The sequence below is a fragment of the Populus trichocarpa genome, chromosome 4 (assembly GCF_000002775.5).
Source record: "Populus trichocarpa isolate Nisqually-1 chromosome 4, P.trichocarpa_v4.1, whole genome shotgun sequence".
Classification (NCBI taxonomy): domain Eukaryota; kingdom Viridiplantae; phylum Streptophyta; class Magnoliopsida; order Malpighiales; family Salicaceae; genus Populus; species Populus trichocarpa.
In genome coordinates, this window is record NC_037288.2 from 5804219 (window position 1) to 5830565 (window position 26347).

A 26347-nucleotide genomic window follows, 5' to 3' on the forward strand; every position below is an offset into this window, starting at 1 on the left:
TAGCTTTAAAGGTGTAAACAATGGAGGCTTCCATCTCTTTGAGCCCACCTGTGTCCATTTCTTTTTCTTTTTCTTTTTCATAAGATTTTTATCTTCCAATGCTCATTTGCCTGATTTTTTTTAATACAAAAACCATGCTACGAATTAAGAAAAAAATATTTCATAAAAAAAATCAATTAATAAGGAAATGGAGTTTTCGATAGATGGAAAACTTCAAACTTTTTTTTTTATATATAAGATATAGAGATTGTCTCTATTCCACTACAGTTTTAAGGATATAACTTTAAGGCTTAACATCAATACTCAAAAAATGGTGATGCTGACGAAAACAATTCAAGAAAGATCTTGAACAAATAATTTCCCATAAAAATCTTTCTGCATGGATATCCCCTAAAACATTTCAGCTTTTAACCTCAAGAGCTATTCAAAACAAATATCGAAGGGCTTTGTGAATCGTCACCTTTAAAAAAACTTGAACTATGAGCCTTTTCTCTTGGCCTCATAGCTCAATCAGCACAATCCTTGTCTAATTTGGAAATCAGTTTCGTTTTGCTTTGCAGACTTTGTCATTAAGAAGTTGAGAATTATATGTTTTGTATTATATATTCAGAAGACGTGAAGCAGTAATATATACAAGAGTATGTGCTACTACAGATCTGCTATTCAAGGAAAGTAGATCATACAATAAAAGCTGATTACATTTATATCCTATAATCTCGTTCAATCAATCAGAGAGATTTGTTTTCCTTCTTCATTCACTGTCTTGTAACAGATTTCCTTTCCTTTAACACTCCTCCTCAAGTTGGAGCATGTATATCAATAGTGCCAAACTTGCTCAGATGTGTATGGAAAATAGGTGCACGCAGTGGCTTAGTAAATAAGTCTGATACTTGCTCTCCTGTTCTGACATATGAGGTTTTGATCTCTCCCCTTTGAATTCTTTCACGAACAGTGTGGCAATCGATTTCAATGTGTTTGGTACGTTCATGATACACGGGATTTGCGGCTATGTGCAGAGCGGCTTGATTATCACAGAATAATGCTGCTGGTTGGGGATGTTCAACACATAAATCTCTTAATAAAAATCATAGCCAGCTCAACTCACAAGTAGCTGCAGCCATAGATCGATATTCTGCCTCTGCGGATAATCGGGCAACTGTAATCTGCTTCTTGCTTTTCCATGACACCAATGACTTTCCAAGAAAGATACAATAGCCAGTTACTGAGCGTCGTGTTGTGGGGCACCGCGCCCAATCTGCATCACAATAACTAATCAAATGGAGCTCATTGTGGGAAGGAGACATCAAACCTTGTCCAGGAGCCCCTTTGAGATATCGAAGAAGTCGATATGCCTCATCAAGATGGTGTCGCTGTGGGTTTGCATGAACTGACTTAATGTGTTGACAGTGTATGCGATTTCTGGTCTTGTGATGGTCAAGTAAATTAATTTTCCAACTAGGCGTCTATATCTTGCTGGCTCATGTAGTGGACTGCTACCTGCAGGTGTTAATACCAAATCTGCCTCCATTGGTATCTTTGTAGGTTTAGCACCAAGTAATCCAGCCTCCTCCAATATGTCCAGTGTATATTTTCATTGACAAATGGTGATTCCAGCTTGTGACCGTGCGATTTCAACTCCAAGAAAATATTTCAGGGGTCCGAGATCTTTAATTCGAAATTAATTGCTACTGAGAAAACCTTTCAAGTTCTTAATTTCTGCTTCATTATTGCCTGTGATCACCATGTCATCAACATATAACAGCACAATAGTGAGTGAAGTCCCCTTAACTTGAGTGAATAAAGAGTAGTCTGCCTTGGATTGACAGAAACCGATGGTCTGTATTGCTAAAGAAAATTCTCTAAACCAGCTTCTGGATGCCTACTTAAGCCCATATAAAGATTTGTGGAGTCGACAAACAATGTTCTCCCCCTGTCGATGACAACCTGGAGGAGGCAACATGTAAACTTCCTCTTGGAGTTCGCCATGAAGAAAAGCATTTTGAACATCCATTTGGTGTAAAGACCAGTTGCGAACAGCAGCCACAGCTAAGAGGCAACGAACACTAATGAGTTTGGCTACTGGGGCGAAGGTCTCTTTGTAGTCAATGCCTTCGCGTTGGGTGAAACCTTTTGCAACAAGGCGAGCTTTGTTTTGCTAAAGGACAAATATCGCAAATATGTGTGGAATCAAATATGATTTCAACATTATTTTTTGCTAATGAAAGTAAAGGTGCAGATGACGGGTGCCCTAAACGTCGATGCCATAAATTATTGGTATGGTGAATGTGGTTGGCGAGATGGGGGTTTTGTTCTGATGTAAGGTAGTAGAGGCCATCAAAATGCTTGCCCAGGCCAATCATCCTCTTCGTGTCCATATCCTGCACAATACAAAAATCCGGATAAAATGTTACCATACAATGTAAAGCTCTTGTTAATTTACTGACAGACAATAAATTGACACGAAATGTTGGTACATAGAGAACTTTATCGAGAGATAGCTCATGTGATAATTTGATAGAACCAATGTTTCTTATTTTTGTATGTCCTCCATTTGGTAAACCAACAGATGCATGCTGAGCATTAATAATGTTATGCGTTGGTGATGAATGTGATATATAATCAGTTGCTCCACTGTCAATAATCCAATAGAGAGTTGAATGTGAACCTGTTTATGCTATATTGCATTTTGGCGAGATACCTGTTGCATTTAAAGATGGTTGTCCATTACCATTACGGAGCATGGCTATGATCTGATTATACTCCTCGGTAGTGAATGTAGGACCATCTGGAACTGGAGTGTTGTGCTTGGAATTTGTGACAGTGTGAACAACCCTTGTAGCAGAGTGGACAACCTCAATATTATTGGCCATTGATCTCTTATTTCTCGGCTTCACATTCTTGCCATGCCATCTGTGTCCTTCTGGAAACCCAATAATATAATAGCAATGGTCTACCAAGTGTCCATCTCCATCGCAGTAGTTGCATTTGAGTGGTTTACGTGAAGATGTGTTGGTGCTCTGTTTGTTAAATGACTGGAATGTTGGGTTTCGCCTTACCTGCATTGCATGAGAATTCATCCCTATATCTCGACGACTTGCAACATCCATTTGCCGTTCATGTTGGAGAATAAGACCATGAACTCGTTGTGTGTCAGGGAGTGGATTCATCATCAGGATCGACCCTCGTATTGTGGAGTAAGATTCATTCAATCCCATTAGGAATTGCATAACTCTTTTTTTCTCTTCCCGTTCAGTGAGTCCCTTTAAACCTGCACAAGTGCAAACAAGTGGATCATGGCAGGATGCTAACTCATCCCATAAAGCTTTCATCTTGGTATAATAAGAGGAAACCGAGAGTTGTCCTTGATGATTTTCAATAATTTCTTGTCGAATCTGATAGATTCTTGAGTCGCTATTTTGTGAAAACCTTTCTTTGAGATCGTTCCAAATTGCAGCAGCAGATTCTGTGTACATGATGCTGTTGGAAATGTCTGGGTGGACAGAATTCACGATCCACAGTGTTACCATATCATTGCATCTTTTTCAAGATGCATAGTTATAGTTTTCATTTAGGGGTGATGGAGCTGTAATGGTTCCATCAATGAACCCTGTTTTGTTCTTTGCGCTGAGACCCATGCACATGGCACGACTCCATTGCCCAAAATTGTTTCCATCAAGCGGCTTGGAAGCAAGAATAATTCCAGTATGATCTGTATGGTGTATCGCATACGGGTCTGATAACTCCATGGAATGCTTGTCTGTCTTCATGCTTGCTTCTGTCATGGTGTTTGTGAGAGATTTGTGATTACTGTGAGGGGGCTGTGTATTTGAGGCTGTGTTTGTTATGGTGGCAGAAGCGTGATAGGTTACCAAAGGCGATGCTCTGATACCATAAGAAGTTGAGAATTATATGTTTTGTATTATATATTCAGAAGACGTGAAGCAGTAATATATACAAGAGTATGTGCTACTACAGATCTGCTATTCAAGGAAAGTAGATCATACAATAAAAGCTGATTACATTTATATCCTATAATCTCGTTCAATCAATCAGAGAGATTTGTTTTCCTTCTTCATTCACTGTCTTGTAACAGATTTCCTTTCCTTTAACAGTCATTGCCACGGATTAATGCTGCCTCTAAGTTCTGACGAGCTTTGTCGTAACGCAAAAAGTCCATAAACAGGAATGCAGAACTATCTTCTGTGATTATGATCACTTTCTTCTGTTGTGACTCGTTCAGGTCGAACCCTCTAATGTTCCTTATTGGTATCTCAATCTGCTCATGTGTATCCAATTTCAACGAGTCAAGCCTCTTTTGTGTACAAGAACAACAACGCAAATTAATACAATTCAATTAACAGAAACACGAGGAATCCCTTTGTTTTCTTTATGCGTTGTTGTCAAGATTGTAGCCAGTACTTTGAGTAATTATGATCCTGCAGAAATCATTTTATTTTTTTATAAAAAAAGGGAAGAAATTGAAGAGTGGTCACAAACCCTGTTTATCCTCCAATATTTTAGTGTGCTAATTAATTCTTTTTAAAACCACAGCTTAGAGTTAATTCACGTAATTGAGACAAGGAAAATATAATAAAGAGGAGGTATTTATTCACCTTTCGATCTGTTTCTTCGAGCAGCTCATCTGGAGATTTGAAGGTAACTGATCTCTGACTGCAGAATGCAACCTTTTCAGTGGAAATAAAGAGAAGTCCGGCAACAGGACCAGCTTCAGTTGATAAACAGCAATGCGATGCCTTTAATAGCCTTTCCCCGTCTCTGACCTCAAATTTCTGCTTGAAAATATTCTTCTTCCCACCTTCTTTAATTTTCTTTGCCTCAAATTTTATTGAGTCTGAGAGACCAACCGACCTCACTGCAATCAACATATGATCAATCATATTTTTCTCTGAAGAAGAAGCTCATGATCATTGATTTATTCACTCATAATGAAAGAAAAGAGTAGAAAAGAGAGCTACATATGATAATTAGAAGGAGCGATTGTTAATTACCACGGTCACGAATTATATTTGCAAGGGTCCTGCTCCCCCCAGTTGTATCCACTTCATCACCTGCACCAGCACGTCAAGGAATTAAAGCTGTCAACATAGAACTAATTTAGACTTAGAAATACTAATTTATGATCTGTGAAGAAGTTGGAGAAGAACCATGATGATCAGTGGAAGAGGGTGTTGCTGAGAACTCAAAACATGGACGTGAAATGAACTTGTAAAGATGCATTTTGTCAAGCAGCACAAAACATTTAAGTGCTCAGATCAGAAGAAGCTGAGAGGTTCTGTCTAAACTTTTACTTTTCTTCGGTCTTGATGCAAGAAAGTGCTCAGATCAGAAGAAGCTGAGAGGTTCTGTCTAAACTTTTACTTTTCTTCGGTCTTGATGCAAGAAAGTGCTCAGATCAGAAGAAGCTGAGAGGTTCTGGCTAAACTTGTACTTTTCTTCGGTCTTTATGCAAGAGGGCGAGGTTAATGATTTTCTTCGCAGTCTACCTTTGTATATAATGATTAATTAATTTCCAAGCAGTTTCTTTGTAAAGGTGTTAGGCACCCACCTAGTACCCACATGAAACGTGTTTCTCCTACTCCAAGTCCTGCCTCCAACATATATCACTCCTGAATTCCAATAATCATCATTTTTTTTTATTTTATTAAAAGTTTAATTTTCTTTACGAGAACCTATATTTGGTTTCCTTTTCCTTTTTCTTTCTATCCCTCTTGTCTCAGCTTTCTTCTTTTCTTTCCTTTTATTACTTGATCTTATTTCTTTTGTTTTAATATCAACAAATAAGGACATTGCCAATGTTTTTTTTTGTCTAATGATCATTTTGTTCCCAATTTTTTTTTTTTTTTGCCATTGTTTGGTTTATATGGGTTGAAATTCTTTCTGAGCCATTTTTATTTTCTTGTTTGTTGGAATGATGCCTAGTTATGTCTTTATTGGTCAATATTTGATGTTAATATTCCCAAAGGATCTTGTTTAAAACCAAAAGTTGAAGGTAGAGGGAGTTATTTTTTCAATCGCAGATGAAATGATCGATTGTCTGAGTCCTTTGGAAAATTCCAAAGAGTTGGAAAAAAGTGGCAAGACTTTTCCACTGATAATTATAAATAGAATTGCCAACGGACTAATCCCATTGAAAGGTTTTAGATAATTAAAAAAAAATTAAAGAAATTGCCACTATAATATGTGAATCATAGTTAAGTTAATTCTGTTGGTAATATGAATTTAATTACAAATAAAATTACCAACTGTTTATTTTATCGATGATTTGCCATAATCACATTTGAAATTATTGATGAAATGATATAGGTAATTTTTTTTTGTTTAGCGTGTTTTTTTTTGTCTGTAAATCTATCGGTGATTATATTACTGATAGAGAATGACAGGCATAATATAAATCACCGACGATAAGTTTTCCGACAATCATTTACTGTTCGTGATTCCATTGGCAAATTGTTTTTCTACCGAATTAATGTTTAAATACCGAGGTAATAATATGTCAGTATTGTGCAATATTCTAGTTGTGTTCTCTCTCTAATCTCAAGTGGATTACTTAACACATTGCTGTTCATATAACCAGAGGCGGAGCAAGAAGAAAAAAGTAAGAGGAGCCAAATTAAAAAAAAAATATTTTAAAAAGATTAAAATTTTAAATATTTTACAAAGAAAGAGGCTGGGAAAAATTTCCTTGTAGGGGTCCGGGCCCCTGCCAGCCTCCGCCACTGCATATAACCTTGTCACATCACTGCCATTGATGATTAAACAAGTTTCTTGATTTAAAACATTTCATCTTTTGCAATTGAAAACAACAATAATATTCCAAAGCATAGTATGTGCATAACTTCTCCTTATCATATAATCATATGTGAATACTTGTTATTGCAAAGTTATTTATTTATTTTATGCATGCTTTTTGTAATTAAAACAAAATGCTATTGCAGGAAAGAAAGTGAGGATAAGGAAAATATGGTTGAGTGAAGATAAGAAGAGGTCATGATTGTGTAAATGAGACGATACATCTCTTCATCGTTTGTTTATTTGGAATATTGTTGTATGCACCGATCAATTTTATATATTCTCTTTCTCTTGTTGATGGTAATAATATAAAAAAGTTTAAAAACTAATAAATTTTTTTGTTCAATTTAATTTTGTGATTTTTTAATAATTCAAGGTTATAAATTGATTAATTTAGCTTAATAAGATGTTTAATAGGTAAATTTATAACCTTAAATTATTATAAAAGAACAGATGAAACATTAAAAAAAAAAAAAAGGAGGCAGCCCGATTTTTTAAGAAATTTGATTTTTTTAGGAGAAAGGTATTCATTATTATTTTATTATTTTTTTACGTGAAAAACAGACCCTATATATAGAGATACAGAGAAAGCATGAAAACATACAACAAAAACAAAGGGCAATATACATAGAATCACAGCCAGATTGATCATGGCTTTCAAAGCAGATAAGATGGTCTTTTTCATGCTCTTCTTTGTGATTATGGTGAGCACTGTGGAAATTTGCAGTGCAAGGCATGTTCCTGCAACAAGTACTGGTGATATTACCTCAGGTCATCGATTCGCTTTTAGAAGGCTCATCGTCCCTGTTTGCTGTAGATACAATCCTGATTGCTGCCAAGCCAGCACGAAAACCACTACGCGTTCATGAGCACGCAAGCAGTTTGCTAGTTGCACTTATGGTGTCAAAATAAATGCTACCACATAAGAGAGGTTCATATAAACTGCTCTTGTTACAAGAGATCTCGCATGGTTTTTACCTTCCTCTTAATTGAATAAATAATTATAATGATAATCAAACTCCCTTCTTGCTGATCATATTTAACTAAATATCTCAACCCTTTTGTTCTGCTTTTATATTGACAGAAAGTAAGCGTCTGTGTGTGAGAGAGAGAGATTCTTTCCATTTCGAGATTTTCCAGCCATAGATATGTTGTTGCTTGGACTATGGCTCAAATCGTATTTTTGAGATCTAAACATGGGTTTTGGTGACTGAAAGGCTGGAATTCCTGGTGTCTCACCGTTAAATTCTGTATTCAGTTCACTCAGATTCATGGACCTACTACTTTTTCTACAAAATTCTCAAGTCTTTTCGAGGTTACTTGGAAAAACATATGGTTCCACTTTGATGATTTCCTCTGTTTCAACGTTAATATTTGTAAAAATTCGTCTTCATCGATTACTCATCTAACTTCTGATTAAGAATCTCGAGATAGAATGAACAGGGTAATCGAAATTAATTTCAATTACTTGTCGTATGCCATCTCCACGCTGAAATACAACATACATTTTTTAACATATTGCCACAAAGTTTCATCTGTTGAAATGTAATGTAATTGTGTAAAACATGAACCAAGCAAAGCTGTACTCTGTTGAAATGTAATGTAATTGTGTAAAACATGAACCAAGCAAAGCTGTACTGACTCTGCATTAAAGAAGAGAACCGAGAGGCCCAAGACGGCCAATAAGTTGCACCACCTCGATCAAATCTCGGCTGCGTTTCAGAGGGTTATAAAATCTAGAGTTTTCTAGCCCTTCTATCTATCAGCATTTATGCAGATCCCAGCATATTTTTGGTTGAAACCTTTCTGCTACATTTCTGATCATTCTTCCACTCCGAAACTAGAACGAAGCTGGGAAAGGCAACGGTTCTATCCCTTGAGGAAACAAAATGGTCATGTTTAAAGACAATTACAGTTATTAGAGGACAATCAAATTCCTCAGATATCAGTGATTCTTCATAATTGTAGGTAGCTATTTGTTTCTATATCTGTAATTGTCCAGATACTATGTATCTTCGGTCTATAAATGAATATTTTCCCACAACATATTTGCGTGAGGCATTTCCTTTTTATTTTACGATAGCTTTTATAACCAAATAGTCATGAGTTTGTATCTCACAATTCTCATTCTAATTAATAAATTTATCAATGCAATCAATCACCTAACAGTGGATCATAAACCTAGAATTCAAATCAACAATAAAAGAAAAAATAATGTGACGTTGCCTGGCAGTGCATAACCACCGGTGCCTTTTATACCAACAGAGCTAGTCTGATCCAAAGATAATTGATGGGAAGCTTCTGGACTGAACATTGCTTCACCAACAAGAGCAGTCATATCACTATCCAGAAGAACATTGCTTGGCTTCAGATCACCGTGAACAACAGGCATTTGGCAACCATGGTGCAAATAGTCAAGCGCAGATGCCACATCAATTGAAATGCTTAACCTCTGAATAAGGTTCAAGTTTCTTGCCTCATGTGCCTCCTCTGGTATACGAACTGGATGCTACCACTCTTCTAGACTCCCATTGACCATAAACTCATAAACAAGAGACTTAAAATCATTACCTTGAAAATCAACACCATCGCGTGCGCTTAAAACTCTGACAAGATTTCGGTGCCTGATGTTTATCAAGGCTGCACGTTCACTCATAAAGCTCTTGGAAGCTCCTTTAGACAGCAACTTGAATACTTTCACTGCAACAATTGCTCCATCTGATGCAATAACTCCTTTGTACACAGATCCAAAACTACCGGCACCAATTAAATTGGATGAGGAAAATCTGACAGTTGCTTGGAAGAGTTCTTTATATGTTACTCGCCGAAATGAGAACTCCCTTGAAGATTCAGAAGAAGGCTTATTTTTTGTTATTTTGAAGCAACAGAAAAGCAGACAAGCAATCATAAAAAAAAATCCTAGAAAACCACAAGGAATTGCAATTATCAGCATCTGCTCGGTAGAAGATGTTTGCCCTTTTGAATTGTTGGGAATGCATCTGGACAAATTCAACTGAGATATTCCTCCACAAAGCTTACTGTTTCCCAAAACTGAGACTGCACTTGCATTTCCGAAAACTCCTTGCGTAGGCATCTCACCTTGAATGTCATTAAATGAGAGATCCAAATACTGCAACAACCTGAAGCCTGCCAAAAACTTTGGAATTTGGCCAGTAAAGTTGCTGTGGGAAAGATTAAGATATTGAAGTGCTCTCAGAAACCTCAATAACTCAGGTATAGAGCTTGGAAATAGTTCCCCTCCAAATGCAAATTTTTCAACATAAGCAGCTTCTAAGACTTCCAGGAATTTCACCTGATAACCTGTTATGTGAAAATCTAGATATCCTAGGTTCACCAACTCATTTTTGGACTAGGGAAGGTTTGTGTGTATATATATATATATATATACACGCGCACACACCTATTTTTGGGCATTTTAGCATTATAAATAGGATTATTAAGGTTTATATGTTTATTCGATGTGTGTTTTTGGTGAAATGGATAGAATATTGAGTTTTTTGGATAAAAATATCCTAGACCTTGATTTTTAAATGTCGATCATGATCAGAAATTGTTACAAAAAAGGTGTGAGGCTTTTCTTCCATTGGTCTAGGCACGCGGGTCATCCTTTTAAGTTCGCCCACGTCTAGCCCCTTCATCTTTTATGTTTAGTTTTAATTTTCTTTTAAATTATTAAAATAATATTTTAAAAAATGATTCAATTATTCCATAGTTTGTAAATAAGATTAAAGATTATTTTAGTAATATTTGAGTGATTCCAATTCAATTAATTCATGTTAAATTTTTATTAAATTTCATTATTCGGTATACTGAATTATAAATTGAATTTTTCATTTTTATAAATTTTTTATTTTTATTATATAAAAATATAATTCAACTCAGTAAGAATCATAACTTAAATAACGTGTTTGTTTGACAAATTAACCATGATGAATTTACTTTTTTACTTTTATTCTTTCTAATCTACTTGGTCAACAAGATTTGTCAAGAAAACTTCTACACAAATTAGTTTAAAACCCAAGCTAATTAAATAGTTAGGTTAGAATTTAAGTTTAAACTGTTATAATTTAATAACAATGTCAAAATATACCGGTATAAATATTTTATTTTTTTTACATTACACCCTATTGCGAAAGCATCCTATAGCAAAGGCACGAGCAATAAACTAATTTTAGACCTAAGCCTAAATAAAATAAATGGTTACCATTGCCACAGCCTCCATTACTGAAAACTGCAGCAACCTAGGAAAGATTTGCAACCGGTGATCCTATCAATCAAAACCGCTTATTCAAAAACCTCATACAAAGTCTTAAAAATTCAGCAATATTCTACAGACAAGGACTGAGACCACGTGTATGGTGCCGAGGATAAATCATCAAAAGTTCACTTCTGACATTTAATTTGTTACTACAACAGAACACTATGGGATATGAAGACATTAATTGCCATACATCTTACTAGTGCCTGAAAATTAACAAGCTCCATGTAGAAGTTTCTCTACACTGTCTACCTTTCTGTAGTTAGCAGGGCAGACACTCCGTTTTCTTTTTGTAGATAAGCAATTTTAACTCTTCAATCATAATGCTTGTTATCTTCAAAATATTAAGATCAATCACACCTTAAAGACAAAATGCGAAATTCTACTACACTGAATGAGGTGGTTGTTTTAGCCTGCCAAAAGACTTCCTAGCTTAATCCGCTCAACATCAAAGAGTGAATTAGGTGGTTTTGCAGCTTTGTCACAGCTTCGTCTCAAGATCAGGGAACAATTCATCTTCTTTCTCTATAACCTGCCAAGTATTGGATACACACATTAATATGGATTGCAGCAAATTCTATAGCTTTAATTCAAACTGCTCAAAACCAATCAATTAAGCTCAACAACATCAGAAAAAGGGTAGTACGGAAACCCCAAAACTTTATGCCAGTACGTAATTAACTTTAACAGAAGCCTATAGGCACTGAGAACCCTTGCATATGATTCTTTGGTAATCAGCCATTATATTTGGTAACCCTTTGAGGGGACTTTCAGCATCCATTTAGGACTCCAAAAACTACACCCTAGCATATGATTCTTCTTTGCCCTCCAATCCAAGGTCTTCACAAAAACCGATGGAGAAAATTGGAGCTTGCCTTCTGCTAGGTCATAGAATATCATGCAGATTCAAGTATTGGATCTATCCTAATCCTTCTTGCACTTACTTTATGTTTCCAAAACCCTTTTACATCCATTGATTTATCAATGAACATGACTCATTATCTTTGTTAAAACTAGGAGTCCTAAAGTAGATTTTGGTTCAATTTCGTTCATGGAGTCTAACTTTATTCCTAAAATAAGTTAATCTATCCATTTTTTTTTTTAAAAAAAAAAAAACTAATCACTCTTTTCATGTTGAACTAAACCAACCAACCAACCAAAATTCTTGAAAAATGAATAGAAAATACAGAAAAGAGAAATAATTCCACAAGACAACAAAACCTAAGTAAAGTCAAAATCAGAACCCTTGCCACACAGATTTGATCAGCCATTAAGGGAAACTCATGGCATTCATTTGCATGCTCTCTAAACTAAAATACAACCTGAGAACTGTTTTTAATTCTTCAATACCCCCAAGTAAATGTATGTGCTTTAATAGATAAACAAGTAGAAACTAGCCAGGCCCCAAACCAGTTCAGAGCATATAGTTGATATTAATTGTAGTAGATTTATACCACAGTATCTATCCTAATAATTTTTGTCTAGAAAATTCTATTATCTTCCACATCTAGTGGGTAAGACCCTAAAATTGATTTGGTTCTTTATGCTTGTTTCATGGGGCCACCCTTTATCCCTAAAAACAAATCAAAACATCACTGATAATTCTATTGCCACTAAAAAACCCTAAATTTTGATTACTTCAAACAAATCTCAAAAACCTCACTAAATTATATTCCTAGACAAACCGTAATCATGCCTCTAACAGCTTGTTCCTCCATCAATCTCTTAATAATTCTTAACAAAAAAATCAAATCAAATCAAATCAAAATTACCTCATTTACAGTAACGATCAGCTTTCTTCTTAACCCGATCATCAAGAGCATCTTCAACAGATTTCAAATCCTTCTTCTCGCTATACCCAAACTTCTTCGTCTCCACAGGAAATAATTCCTCGTACTTCATTTTCTTCGCCGCGTCAATCGTATAAATTATCTCACCAGCATCAGATTCCAAATTCTCCGCCACTGGTGCGGCGTCCTCCACCGTGTCAACCACCGGCTTCTTCTTTTTCTTCCTTTTCTTTTCGATTCCTTTGCTTAGCGTTGCTAAGCTTCCTCCTTTGAAGGTGAGTCTCCCTCCTGTCACTCTCTCGTATGGATCCGACATCGTTTTCGCTCTCGCTCTATCGTTTCTGTTTCGCCAAGGGACTAGAAGAGCGGAGACAGTTTTATCATTATTTTTATTATCTTGAGGAACCCTAATTTACTTTTTCGCCCCTATTATATGTGATGTTTTGGCGAAACGACATCGTTTTCTCTGTTCTACAATTATAATTATAATTATAATAATAATTATTATTACACTATAAACTAAAAAAGAAAACAACAGAATTTCACTGTTTTTTTTTTTTAACTGTGGGCTGTGAGAGAGTTGCATTGTGGACTGTGTTATTCTTTTTTATTGTTTTTAAATATTCTGTTTTAAAAAATTATCTTTCCATGCTATGTTTATACAATTATAAGGCTCTTAGTTATTTTCTGGTCGCCTGTTATATCTTATTGTTTATGCAACTGAATGTCCCATATTAAATTAGTTTGATGCTTGGTTTTATAAAATAATATTTAATTTTATAAATTAAAAAATTGAAACAAAAAAGATTATATTTGGAACAAAAATAAAGAGGCTACCCTTTTTTTTAGTCTTTTTACTCTTAAAGAGGCATAAAAAAGTTCACTTCAGTACCTAATTTTTTTTGTCTTTTAGGTATGGTCCCATTCTTTTTAAGAATTTCACATTTTTATCCCTCATCTTCATTAATTTTACGTTTTAGTTCTTGAAGTTTGAGAAAAAAGAAAAGATCATTCGAAAAGAAAAAATAATTGATCGGTCACATTCTAACTAATAAAAAGATCACATTCTAGCTAGTAAAAAAAGCATATCTTGTTTTCATTGAATTTTTCTTGAAAAGATGGTTTTTATTGAAGTGTTTTTAAGCTTTTATATTGCCGAAAAAAATAAAGTGGGTTAAGAAAGTTTTTTTTATTTGGTTTAATATTGTTTTTTCTTTAACAATTTTTTCTTAAGATGTTTGAGGTTATAAATTGATTTATTTAGTTTAATAAGGTGTTTATTAAGTGTTTTTATGTTAAAATATGTGCAAAATGATTTTTTAGATCCAAAAATTCTGGCCTAACTTTATGGGCACCTCTGGTCAAATGATGTGTCATATAAAACTTAAAATGATATTTTCATTTATTTTATTGTTATTTTTTTAATAAGAATTATTTACCCTTAAACATAAAAAAATAGAGGGCTAGTAATGCAAAGTGCTTGGAACTCCCTTCACTGTTCGACTTTTAAAACATGTTTTTTAATTAGGTAAGGTGCTTGTAACTTGCTTGTATCAATTTGAATAAGAATTTAGTGATTTGAGTAAAAATTAATCATAATTATATTAGGATTTTTAATATGAAATTAGGAGAAAAGTGAATTTTTTAGAAATTAGATTTCTCGGATCTTTGTAGATGGTTGTGAGAGTACTGAAATCATGTTGAAATAACAAAGAAATTTAGATAGATAGTGAAGCCTAAGAGTCGGTCATTGAGAGATAAAAAAAGATTTGATGTATTTTTGTTATACTTGTAAATTGTATTAAAATTGTGATGACTAAACACATGGATTATAGTTTTGATAAATAGTTTTATTTTTATATGATAAATATAAATTTTAATGTTTTAGGAATTTAATGCGTTTGAGAAATTGATTGTATTTATGCTTGTAGTTGTATTTGTGATCAAAGTAAAATGGAATTGAATTCATGTTTATTTAGATGTAACTAAAATGATATAAAAAGAGAAATGAATTTATAAATTTTGAATAAATACTAAGTGGAATTATAATAGATACTACGAGGAATAAAAAGTATTTTCTTAATTATATAAGTGCATGGTAATTAAGAGACAGATTACTACAATTGAATGAGCTTATATTCAGTATAATTTTGACAAAATGATTTAAAGTATTTTTAACTTTAACTCAGAAAAAAAGTTATAAATATATTTTATTAAAAAGAATTATTTTTACATAATTTGAGTCAAAATTCTTATTTAATAAAAAATTAAAAAATATATATCTTACAATTGTGCTACACTCCTTGAAAACTTTTTTTATTAAAAAAAAAATTGCTTTGAATATTCTTACCAAAAAATGTTTTGTTTAAAAAGGAAAATTAATTAGAGAAGCTGAAGGATGACAAATTAAAACAATTTATTTATAATTGACAAGGCCTTCCTCTACCTCCTATGACTTCTCATTATCCAAATCGCTGCTCCTGCTTACATAACATTTGCAGAAAACGACATAAAATATCAAGCTGAGAACACTTAACAAGGCTAGAAGCCAGTAGTATTTGTCTAGACGGGCTTCTCTCATGTCATCAGAGAACCAGCTCTTGCCCCCTGTTGAAGATGTAAAATATTCAACGAGCGAGATCAATAGGGCACTCAAGAAGCTTCCCACTCCAAATACACTAGTATACAGTGCAATTCCCATTGTTCTCATTCTGACAGGAACTTCACTGTAGAAAAACTCTTGCATCCCTACAACAGTGAAGATATCCGAAATGCCTAGCAGGATGTACTGAGGTAGCAACCAAAATATGCTTAATGGAACTTCGGTTTCCATTTTCTGATCAACAACTTCCATCTTTTGTCCGATTTCGAGTCTCTTTGTTTCGACAAGAGCAGCTATGGCCATTGCTATGATAGATAGGACCATCCCAATTCCCATTCTTTCAGTCACACTGATACCTTTTTCGTCACGGGTAATCAGTCGTGCAAGTGGGATCAGCAATGCATCATAAAATGGCATTAGGAGGATTATAGAAACTGTAATAGAACTTTGTAGAGTAGCTGGTGGGATCTTGAAGCTGCTGCCTACATTTCTCTTCATTGTCATTCCTTGTTTGGTAAAGAATGTGGCAGGCAGTTGAAAGATGACCGCGAACATTAGGAGCATCGACCATATCGGCAAAAGCCTCAATACTACTTTTCCATTTTCTACCAGGTAGTTAATATCGCCGACAGGCTTCTCCATCAATGCCTTGGCATTGCCTGAATTCTGACAAAGAGGTTTTTCTTGAAGCCTATAAACAAGTAAAAAGAGTAGCACAATTATAAGATATTTTAAAGCAAGGCTGGGTTGATTGACGACAAGAAAACATACTCTAGCTCAGCCACGTCTGGCTTGTTGCTTGACAAGGTGATTCTGCTATTCATTAATTTCGACACAGCTCCCTTAATGGCTCGAAATATGTCCAGTGAAGACCTTTCAGAGATATTGTCATCCTGTTTATATGTATAAATTCTGCTACCACACCAAAATAGTAAAATCGATGCTGTCATTGCGATTGTGGGAATGGCAAATCCGAGTGCCCAGCCAAATGTGTCTTGGATATAGGACATGACTGTGACACCTGCGAGGCTGCCACCGCAAACCCCAAAATACCACCATTGGAAGAACAAACTCTTCTTATTTGATTTCTGCTCATCTTTTGTGCACGGTAGCTCATCATCGTTCGGAATTTGATCTGCTCCAAAGGCTTGTAAAGACGGGTTATATCCACCTTGTCCTAGAGAAATCAAACAGAGTGACCAAAACAGGTATGAAGAGCTTATATTGTTGGTGGGATGCCTTGCCCAAGCCAATGCTGTTGATGTCAAAGCCACAAGTCCCTTAAAAGAAGAAATTAAGAAGGCTAACAAAAGCATATTTACCATGAAAAATCATAAACCAAAAACTGTATAAGATTCTACAGTTACAGAGGCAAATTTGTTCAAATTAATCAAATTCTTGCTTACAAGTACATCAAATGGTGGCATTAATTTTACAAATAAGCACATAATCAAGAGTTTATGACATAATCACCAAAACTTTTCCATAGTTGTCAGCTTAATGGTAAATTTGCAGAATTTCAAGAGCAGAAATGAATGGAAAAAAAAAAAAAAAAAACAGAAAGTACTAACCACAACATATAGAAAGGAAGAGCTAAGAATGGTGGAATACCGATCCCAAGAATCAGCAAGGGATGCTACTAGAAGTGGTAACATGGATGTGAACCCACACCAATTATTTACTGTCTTAGCTGCAGCAGAGTTGCTCATCATAACAACATCTGTAAGATAAGTTACCAAATTTGATGCCACCCCTTTGAATGCAAACCTCTCCATACCAGCTATCACTATCAAAGTGGAAAAACCATGATAAATTTAAATCAATTAACATGCTTTCTAGCAGATTCTTCAAGTTTAAGCAAAATACTTATCAGCTATTCATCTGGGAAAATCCTAATTAAGAAGATATTCTATAAGAGAAAAATACTCTACCTATGAGGAGAAAACATGACCTGTTCAGTCCTTTAGGCTTCTGCCCACTGGCCATTATGAGAATGATAGATATGATGAAACTGTACGATCGGTAGGATTAATACGATTATGCAAATTGATTATAAATGAGATAATGGAATCCTATTAGGATTCTATCAATCCCTCTAAGATTCCATAAAGACTTTGATCCTTTAAAAAGAATAGGAATGAATCAAGGACAACAGCATTGCATGACCCTCCACTAAACAAAATAGATTCTTTCAGGTGCAGAGAACCAAAACTATTGACAAAAATTCTGAGGCTCTTAGTACACCATGACATCATTGGAAACCTTTTTCCAACAAAAAATAAAATCAGGTGGGCTTTGTTTTATGACACGAAAAACACTAAAGGCTAAAGCAACTCCGAGAGTTTCTGTTCTCATAATGTAATCACTTCCAACAAGCAAAGGTTGAAATCCACTTTCAGTTCGTGAATGCTGACATAGAGGCATTACCAATGTCTGAAAAATGTTGACGTGCATTGATAATGGATGTCTGTTGTTCCGAGATGGATAATCCAATGGTGCCACGTACGCAACACGTGGCAGTTTCGACACTCGGTGCTGGGTGCTGTTGCCACGTAATGTTTCCATTGAATATTTTCTTATTTTTAATTTCAGATTTTGACAGTGGATAATAATTGGTTTGGGGAACAAGGACATATTGTGGAGCTCCCAGACTCAACAGGACCTGCCACTTCCTATAGAATAAAAAAGCTAACCTTAACAGGACAGAACAAAACATGATAGGAAAGAAAAAGGCAGTTGTTGAGGAGATGCTGTGCGGGAAGTGGATTCCTCCCATAATGAAGTCCCCAATACCTGATCTGGACGTGTGCAAAGAGAATTGGGTTGTTGTTTTCAAGGATTATTTTCCAATGATAATTAACTTGTTGAGAAGATGCTTTTGTATTCTAACTCCAATTTATCTTCTTCTTTTTTTTTAAAAAAAAAGAAGAAAATCGGTGCCTTAATCTATTGAACTGTGGATTAACTATCAGACTTGTTGCCTTATTTTTAGTTCCTTTATTGTATTGGATTGTACTTCATTTGCTGGTTTTCCACTAGATGGCCAACATGCATGATAAGGAATTCTCAGTCTTCCATAAGAAAAAGAAAAGAAAGGAAAAGAAACCAAGAGATGTAAGGTTGTAGGCCATATCAAAAACAAATATGATCACTTGGGAAAGGTTGAAGATTATAAATTTGAAGGACCCAGCATTACTTTATGATCGTAGGATGTCCCTTCGTGTCTTCCAATCATAATTTGAGTGTATAGTGATTGCTTTACATGTATGAATCTTACCAAGCATGATCTCTTCTAGGGTGATGATTTCCAGTATCTCTCGATGTTACTGATGCCAAGATGCTATCCAAGGGACCAAAATCCTTGTGCTTCTGGCACATCACACCAGTACCAGTGAAGAAATTATCTGGAGAGCACAACACGCTAGCTAGTGCATGGCTTTTTACTGGTTTTCCAAGAAAGCATGCGTGTAGCAGCAGCTGTATGCATGGACTGGCGGATGACTAATGTTATAGATGGCTTTTTTTTTTCTTCTTTTTCTTTTAAATGCTACACAAGCAAACCAGTAAAGAAAGAGTTGAAGAGTATAGATATATTATAGCTTATAAACGAGACCAAAATATGCTCTCCCAAAGCTCTTTCTTGCACAAGTAATCAAACTATGTTAATTAATTGCGATTCCACTGCAAGTTGCCCCCGTGGATCCCAACACTGTTATCCATGCCTCTCTTTTTCTGTTTTTTCATTGCAATATTTAATTGCTAAAGATCATCCTCGCAATTATTTAATTGCTGTCGGTGGCTATATATACAATTTCTTATCGTCAAACACCATTTAAAAAACCAAAGAAAGTTGGATACTGCAGGGAGCTTTTTTTTCATGTTCATGAATTTGTCTCTTTTCAATAAAGTTGGTATTGTAGATATGATTTGTCTTTAGGGTTTTATTTTTTATTTTTTATAATGATTGCAGGCCTTCATGTGGATATTATTATTATTTTACCTAAAGGTAAAACTCATTAGTGTACGTACTGGGCAAATTGCACATAATAAAATGATTATTTTACTCTTTAAAAATCAAAGGATTGAACACACTCAGGGCTAAAATAATATTTTCATAATTTATTTTATAATATAATTACTCTCATGTTCTTGAAAAAAAAAACATAGCTTATAAATGAGGGGTTTTGTGATTTTCTTATTTTTTGCATAAATTAATTATCAAATAGCTTTTGATAAAAATAATGGATTTTTACTTCATTTGTCTGCTTATTTAATTTTAATTCTTATTCTTTTAATTATTTTTTTTATTCTTTATAGTAGATTTGATCTTCATTGTTTTAATTACTTTTTTTTTAATTTTTTGATAGTTAAAATTTTATTTAGGATTTTTTATGATCATCTCGATCTCATGATCAGAGTTATAAATTTTAAAAATTAAATCAATTTGATTTGATTTTTAAATTTTATTTTTATTTCATTGATATTAAATTATTTAACCTTAAGTTTTATATTATTTTTTTTCTAGAGTTATCTTCAGCTTCAGCTGATTAATCAAATTAATTCAGATTCATTTTTAAATATTATTTTATATTAAAAAAAAATTAATCCATCCGCTGTCTAGCACGGCAACAAAACTCAAGTAGACTCTACTTTTGTGAGTTATAGCCCTTGCCCGCCGTCTTATCATGTTCCTCCACCTATCGGAAAGGCCTTGCGCCACTAAAACAAAACCACACGGCTTGTTTTTTTCTTTTGCCATTTCATAATCCATCTTTGCCCAGATATTTGATAGAGATGGAATTTTTTTCTCTTGTGAAAAGAAATTAATCCATGAACTTAATTTCTTAGGGTGCTGATTTCAAGCTTGTTAAGATTCGGTCCAAACAGTGGTTTAACAAAAACCGGAGATTTCTTGGCTTCATGCCAACTTCTTTGCTAAATCCAGTGACGATGACTATCCAATTTTTTTTTTTTATCTGAAGTGAAGAATGTTGATATATGAGTATCAACATATGTTGTATCTTGGATCCCGGCAATGGTATTGCTCATCTACTTCTTTTTTTCTCTTCCTTTTATAATTAATTTTACTTTTACCCTACCTTTTAATTATTATTTTTTGCAAGTTGTACATGTGTTGTGTTCCATCCCTTTTATTGAGAGTTTCTTTTCTTTTTTTCAGTCTTTTTAATGGGGTTTGTTGCAGCTTTTGACACTCGCTAAATAGAGATCCGCGTTACGTTGTATGCTGGAGTATTTTTTTCTAAATATAAAAAAGAGACTCCATGCAAAATTTAGGATTTAAAAAAAATAGAATTTGATCATTAAATCGATTGGGTTTAATAATATAAGCTAATCTAATAATACTTAAAAAAAGGTAATGACAACAAATAAATTGAATTAATAAAAAATTGACATCTAGAATATATAAAAAAGGTGACAATAGAAAAAGACCCGAGTCAACTCGGGTCAACCCATTAAATCTGTAACTCGGAACATGACATCGGGATAACCTTAAAGAAAAAAAAAGTGAAAAAAATAACAAAGACTAATTCGTAACCAACCAAATGTTGGAAAACAAAATTTTAAAAAATACACTAAAAAAACAGAAGTTAACTAAACCTAACCTTTTAAACTTGTAATCCCGGTTATGAGGCTGATACCACATTATAGAAGGCAGACCTGAAAAAATCATGAAGAAAAATCCTCAATAAACTAAATGTTAAGGGATGAAACAAAAAAAATAATTATTAAAAACTACAATCAAATGAATGAGGACTAAATGTTTTTGTTACATTTTTTCAAAACTCGTTGACTTTATTTGCTAAATCTTTATAAAAAAAACTATAATTTTGACATTCTTGCAGAATAAAAAAATCAGTCGATCTGAATAATTTTAGTCAACTTACTCGACCTGTGACCTAGGAGCTACTTGGGGTCAACCCCTGTGCCGAGTCTAAAAACCACGATCAAAAGAATAAGGACCCAATTTCTTCGTTAAATTCTTTTTAATTTTTTAAAACCTGTTATAAAACCCGTTGAGTTTTTTTAAAAAAATTTTTTGACCAAAATAATGTCATTTTACATATTTGTAAAATAAAAAAATTAGTTGCTCGGGTAACCCTGGCCAACCCACCCGCCCTATGATCCAGGACTTGCCAAGGGTTGACCTCCGGGCCGAGTTTAAAAACCATAATTAAAAAAAATGAGGATGCAACTTCTTTGTAATTTTTTTAAAAACCCGTTGAATATTTTTTAGGCCAAGTTAATCCGGGTAACCTTGACCAACCCACTCAATTTGTGATCCAGAACTTGCCGTAGGTCGAGTTTAAAAACTAGTATTGAAAAAATAAGGATTAAATTTAGCATTAAAATCAAACAATGAGGGATGAATCTGGAAAAAAAAATTCAATTAAGAAAATAAATGAAACCAAAAGAAATTATAATGAAAAAGAATGAGGACAAATTAAAAAAAAACAAAAATCAGGTATAAAATTAAAAATAAAATCAATTAGAAGAAAGGTGAAAAGCAAGATAAATATCAATTAAAATAAAGAGGACCAAATCTAACATAGAAATAAAATAAAATAAAATACAAAAGGAAGAAATAAAAAAAATCATAAAAAGAATTTAAAGCAAATGTAGAACAATAAAAATTATAAGAACCACAATTGAAATAATACAAAACGTTAGGATATTTTTGAACTTTGGGTGAGTGGAGAATAGAAAAAAAAAAGATGGAGAAGAAGAAATATAGCCACCGTCTAATGACGACCCTTACGACAACATGCGTCGGTCAGGACAAAGCACCGCCCCACAACGCTTCTCCTAAGACAACGGTTGGGTATTTTTGTACACAGGAAGAGGTGTCACATGCTGCCCAAATGGTGTGGACAATCTCAATACGTTGACGCGTCTTTATCAAGTGCCAACAACTTTTTAGTTTTTTTTTTATATAAATATCAAAACACCCCTGACCCCACACAAAATTTACAAAAAACTAGAGTCCAAAAAACACCATACCCCTAAAGACAAAAACATGTGTTTTAAAATCCAAGGTTATTTTGGTAATTTAACTATGCTAAAGAATAGAAAAAACCAAAAAAACCCTTCTCCCAAAGCAAAAGATATTCAGACTCCTCACCAATTCTAGAATACCAATTATATCCCATGTAAAAATCCAAAAATACCCGTAAAGTGTCTTTCTCTTCCAAGGACAAGTTAGTAAATATATTGGACGAATTCACAGTAAATTGTGGGAGAAGCTACAGTAAAATACGGAGTTATTTTAGTATTTTGTTAATTGGAAAGAATGTGAGAATGATAGTGGAAGACCTGGAGTTCAACACCGTAATGGTGTATTATTGTGATAGGAATATCAGCCTTTCCAAATCTTGGAGATGCTCAAGTTTAGCATCCCTATCAAATATTTTATGCAACAAACGCTTCCTAGGTCCTGTATTTTCACTCATTTGCCATACTGATCATCTTAATGTCCTGCTTGTTTTGTTCAGCCACTTTGCAATCAATGACTTGCTCTTACATTTGAATTCATAATTTTTTTCAACAGCGAATTCTATCACCTCATGCATACATCATATATACATGGGCTAGAGATGTACAATTAATGATATATGCTGAATTTGAATACCAGCTGCTTGAGTTTATTTTGAAGCTATTTGCCGAATTAGCTATCACAAACTTGCTCGTGGTGTTATGTGTGGACACAAATGGCAGCAGCTAGCCACGTCCAATATATAGCTGCATGGCGAAGGTCAAAATGACAGCAAATTAGGTGACCTAAATGCTGAAAATGGTGGCAAGAAGTGGCTGCCATTATTGACTGAAATAGGTAGGTTTGCTCTTCCATTTCAGCTATAAATAGAGGGGGTTATGAGAGCCGATATTAGACACCAAAGAATAGAGTAAGAGTGCTGTGAGTGTGAGAGGAGTTTGAGTTGAATAGAGAGGCTTTTCTCCTCCTCATTACAATGTGTATTTTCACTTTTGGTTAATTAAAAACAACAATTTCATTGATGTCGACAAATCGCTGAACCATGTTAGATCTTAGGTGTTGTGTTGTGTCTGGAAAACAATGAAAGATCCTAACATGTAATGGTTTTAAATTTAAGGATGTTTGATTTTTTATGGTGATGAAAGGATAGCTAATCCCAACAAATATAATATCAATTGTACTCAGAGACCTCCAGATCTTACAATACATAGAATTATATCATGTATATTAGTTTTTCTTATCCATCATCTCATATTGTCTTCTTTAACACAAATTTAACTATAAATTTTCTGTTTTTTTAGAAGTTAATTTATGACACTATATATATATGTTACTTGCAACTCTTAGTTTGGCTTAACACATTAATTAGATCATGCTAATATAAGAATTTTCCTTTTTGAACCTTTCGAACTCAAATGTGTTTTGTTCAATTTGTAAGGAAGCCATTCTTTCGACAATATTGAGTTCCATGATCAAGCTTTTATCTACTTGTAGTCCCGATCAAATCTTTTCAAATTTTAATAAAATTTCAAAATTATTTTGAGGGTCATGAATTGAATTTTAAATGGTAAAAAAATAAAAGAAATTCAATACAAAATTAAATAAGAGGTGAACCTTTTAATTTATAATTTCAAAGATTAAAAATTTAATATTAAAATTATCTTTTCTAAAATACACATATATCAAACTTTTTTTATAGATTTTTGAAAAAATAAAATGAACATAATAAATTAAATTGAATTTTATTCTTTTTTAATTATATAAATTAAATTTATTTATCAATTTAATTCAATCACAAAAAAATATATTTCTGAACAACAACGTATCATGTAAATAGCGCATTTGTGTTTTAATTGCATAAAAAAGGATCTCCATTTCTTGTTTCGTTCTATGTGTAGAAAATGATTTAAAAAAAATAAAAGGAAAGAGTTTCCCAGAAATGCATAATAGAACAAATAGACCGAAGAACAAATATGCTCCCCAACTAGTAATCATTTATCAATTAAGTCCGCAAACAAAATACTTTTTTCCATTCAGTCCCATATTTGTCCCCAAAATTTAGTGTGAGGATGAGTGATTGGGCAACTACTACTAATTAGATACAAACTCAATTGAAATTTTTTTTTATTAGGGATTGAACTCGGTCAGAAGAAATAGTTTGGGGGTATACAAAACAAATGTTAGCATGATTTTTATTTTTATTTTGTCAGAACCGAGCAAAGATAATGGGAAATTGGAACAAAGCCGAAGCTAGATTGCCCACGCCTGTACCCCAGTAATATATGATGGAAACACAATGATCTTCGAGTTCTCTGGGTTTTGCTTATGCTTGCTGAGGCTGTGCTTCACTCATCATCCGAGGGATCAGCCTCGTCGTCCGAGGGATCAGCCGCTTCATCCGAGGGATCAGCAGCATCATTAGGCTTTATGTCTTCTTCACTCACCTTGTCAAATTCATAGTAATCGGAGATGAAAGCTGGAAAGATGAAATTGGCTATCCCATACGCTAGCAGAAGCACAGCACTGTGATACGTACAAGATAATTAACAGGAGTGAGGGTACCATATAAATATACACTTAATTTCTGGAATCAATCTTGCAATGTGTGCGCATATATAACTAACCCTGTTTGTAGGAGAACTGATACATCGCGAGGTCTAGGTTCAGAAGCGACTCCAAGAATGAGGGATTCAGCAACGGCTCTTGTTCTTGCTGTCATTTTTTGGTTATGCTTAGCAATTCTAGCAGGCTCTTTGCTAGAAGACCAAAGTAGTCTCTGTGCCTTCCATTGAGGTTTCTGTACGGGGCTTGAAAGTAAGGGAAGGAGTGGTGAAGAGCGAAATGGAATGCTGCAGTTCATGGTGATAAATTCGGTATCCAAATTTGTGCAGGAGAATGCTCGTCGCTTCAGTGTCTGAGCAACCTTATCTCGAGAGAAAAAATTCGGTCCCTGGCCTCGTGTCCATTTGTCATGGTTCTTCATTTTGCAAGGAAATCTTATCTCGTGTACATCAGTCATGGTCCTAAATTTTCTATGCAATCTCTTGATTAGTCTAATTTGTATAATTAAAAGTATCCTAATCTTAAATCATTTGGATCATGTTATTAAGTTTAAGATTCTTATGTTTCATTTGAGTTTGAAAATGATTGTTCATGATATATTGTTTGCAAGATTGAAACAACTTGTTTGGGGATTATTTAGAGTTGTGAAACATGACATAAAAAATATCAATCTTAGCATTTAATATTTTAAATATTAAAATAAAATAAAAACATAAAGATAGCAATCATATTAGAAGTATAATATAAATTTACAATAAAAGGAGAGAAATAAATTTAATATATGGAGGCTGATTTTTCTTTTAAATGGATATAAAAGGTAACTAATATAATATTATTAATTACCCCTTAATCATCATAAAATTTATGATTTAAATATATTTTAAAATCAATATGTTATATTTTTTTTTCTATGAATTATCTCAACATTATTTATAATATAACTAGATTGATGTCTTGCATCTTGTTGCAAACCGATTTAAATTTTTTTAATATAAAAAGATATCCAGATGTTTTAAAAAAATAAAAAAAAATTAAGACTGAATCAATGATTGGATTTAACTGACTAGTTTTGATTTAATAATATTATAAAAGTAGAGAACAACATAAAATAATTTTTGCAATTTAATAATTTTACTATATTTTAAAAATATAAAAATAACAATTTGTTGCGGCCATTCTAATAATAATTAATGAAATTTGCAAAAATATATTATCCCAACAGCCACGTCATTGATGTTGGTAAATTTATCACTACATCCCAATCCACGTGTTATGAATAAGTGCATACATAA

General features: G+C 33.7%; 4 protein-coding genes and 1 pseudogene across 5 annotated transcripts; all 5 read right to left on the reverse strand.

The window, feature by feature from the left end:
• Positions 1–3898: 3898 nt before the first annotated feature.
• On the reverse strand, positions 3899–5485 carry LOC18097522 (GEM-like protein 6). 2 transcript variants are annotated; one of them, XM_024599189.2, is made up of 4 exons: positions 5166–5485; positions 5010–5069; positions 4614–4873; positions 3899–4276 (listed from the first exon to the last, which is right to left on the reverse strand). In XM_024599189.2, the coding sequence occupies exons 1-4, from the start codon at positions 5236–5238 to the stop codon at positions 4106–4108; spliced, it is 564 nt and encodes a 187-aa protein (XP_024454957.1). In that variant the 5' UTR covers positions 5239–5485; the 3' UTR covers positions 3899–4105. The 2 variants fall into 2 exon arrangements, with proteins under 2 accessions (XP_024454957.1, XP_052308597.1); XM_052452637.1 differs by having other exon boundaries at positions 3899–4436.
• Positions 5486–8986: 3501 nt separating this feature from the next.
• On the reverse strand, positions 8987–10669 carry LOC18097523 (probable LRR receptor-like serine/threonine-protein kinase At3g47570; annotated as a pseudogene).
• A 427-nt stretch (positions 10670–11096) lies between these two features.
• Positions 11097–13269, reverse strand: LOC7494368 (uncharacterized). The gene is made up of 2 exons (XM_002304992.4): positions 12862–13269; positions 11097–11621 (listed from the first exon to the last, which is right to left on the reverse strand). Exon 1 carries the CDS (start codon positions 13193–13195, stop codon positions 12863–12865), a length of 333 nt encoding a protein of 110 aa, XP_002305028.1. The 5' UTR covers positions 13196–13269; the 3' UTR covers positions 11097–11621; position 12862.
• Positions 13270–15278: 2009 nt separating this feature from the next.
• LOC7494367 (protein NRT1/ PTR FAMILY 5.9) lies at positions 15279–17710 on the reverse strand. Its single transcript, XM_002304991.4, has 4 exons — positions 17413–17710; positions 17053–17267; positions 16253–16761; positions 15279–16172 (listed from the first exon to the last, which is right to left on the reverse strand). The coding sequence occupies exons 1-4, from the start codon at positions 17465–17467 to the stop codon at positions 15329–15331; spliced, it is 1623 nt and encodes a 540-aa protein (XP_002305027.1). The 5' UTR covers positions 17468–17710; the 3' UTR covers positions 15279–15328.
• Positions 17711–24600: 6890 nt separating this feature from the next.
• On the reverse strand, positions 24601–25521 carry LOC18097524 (uncharacterized). The gene is made up of 2 exons (XM_006384028.3): positions 25118–25521; positions 24601–25016 (listed from the first exon to the last, which is right to left on the reverse strand). Exons 1-2 carry the CDS (start codon positions 25510–25512, stop codon positions 24839–24841), a joined length of 573 nt encoding a protein of 190 aa, XP_006384090.3. The 5' UTR covers positions 25513–25521; the 3' UTR covers positions 24601–24838.
• Positions 25522–26347: the final 826 nt, after the last annotated feature.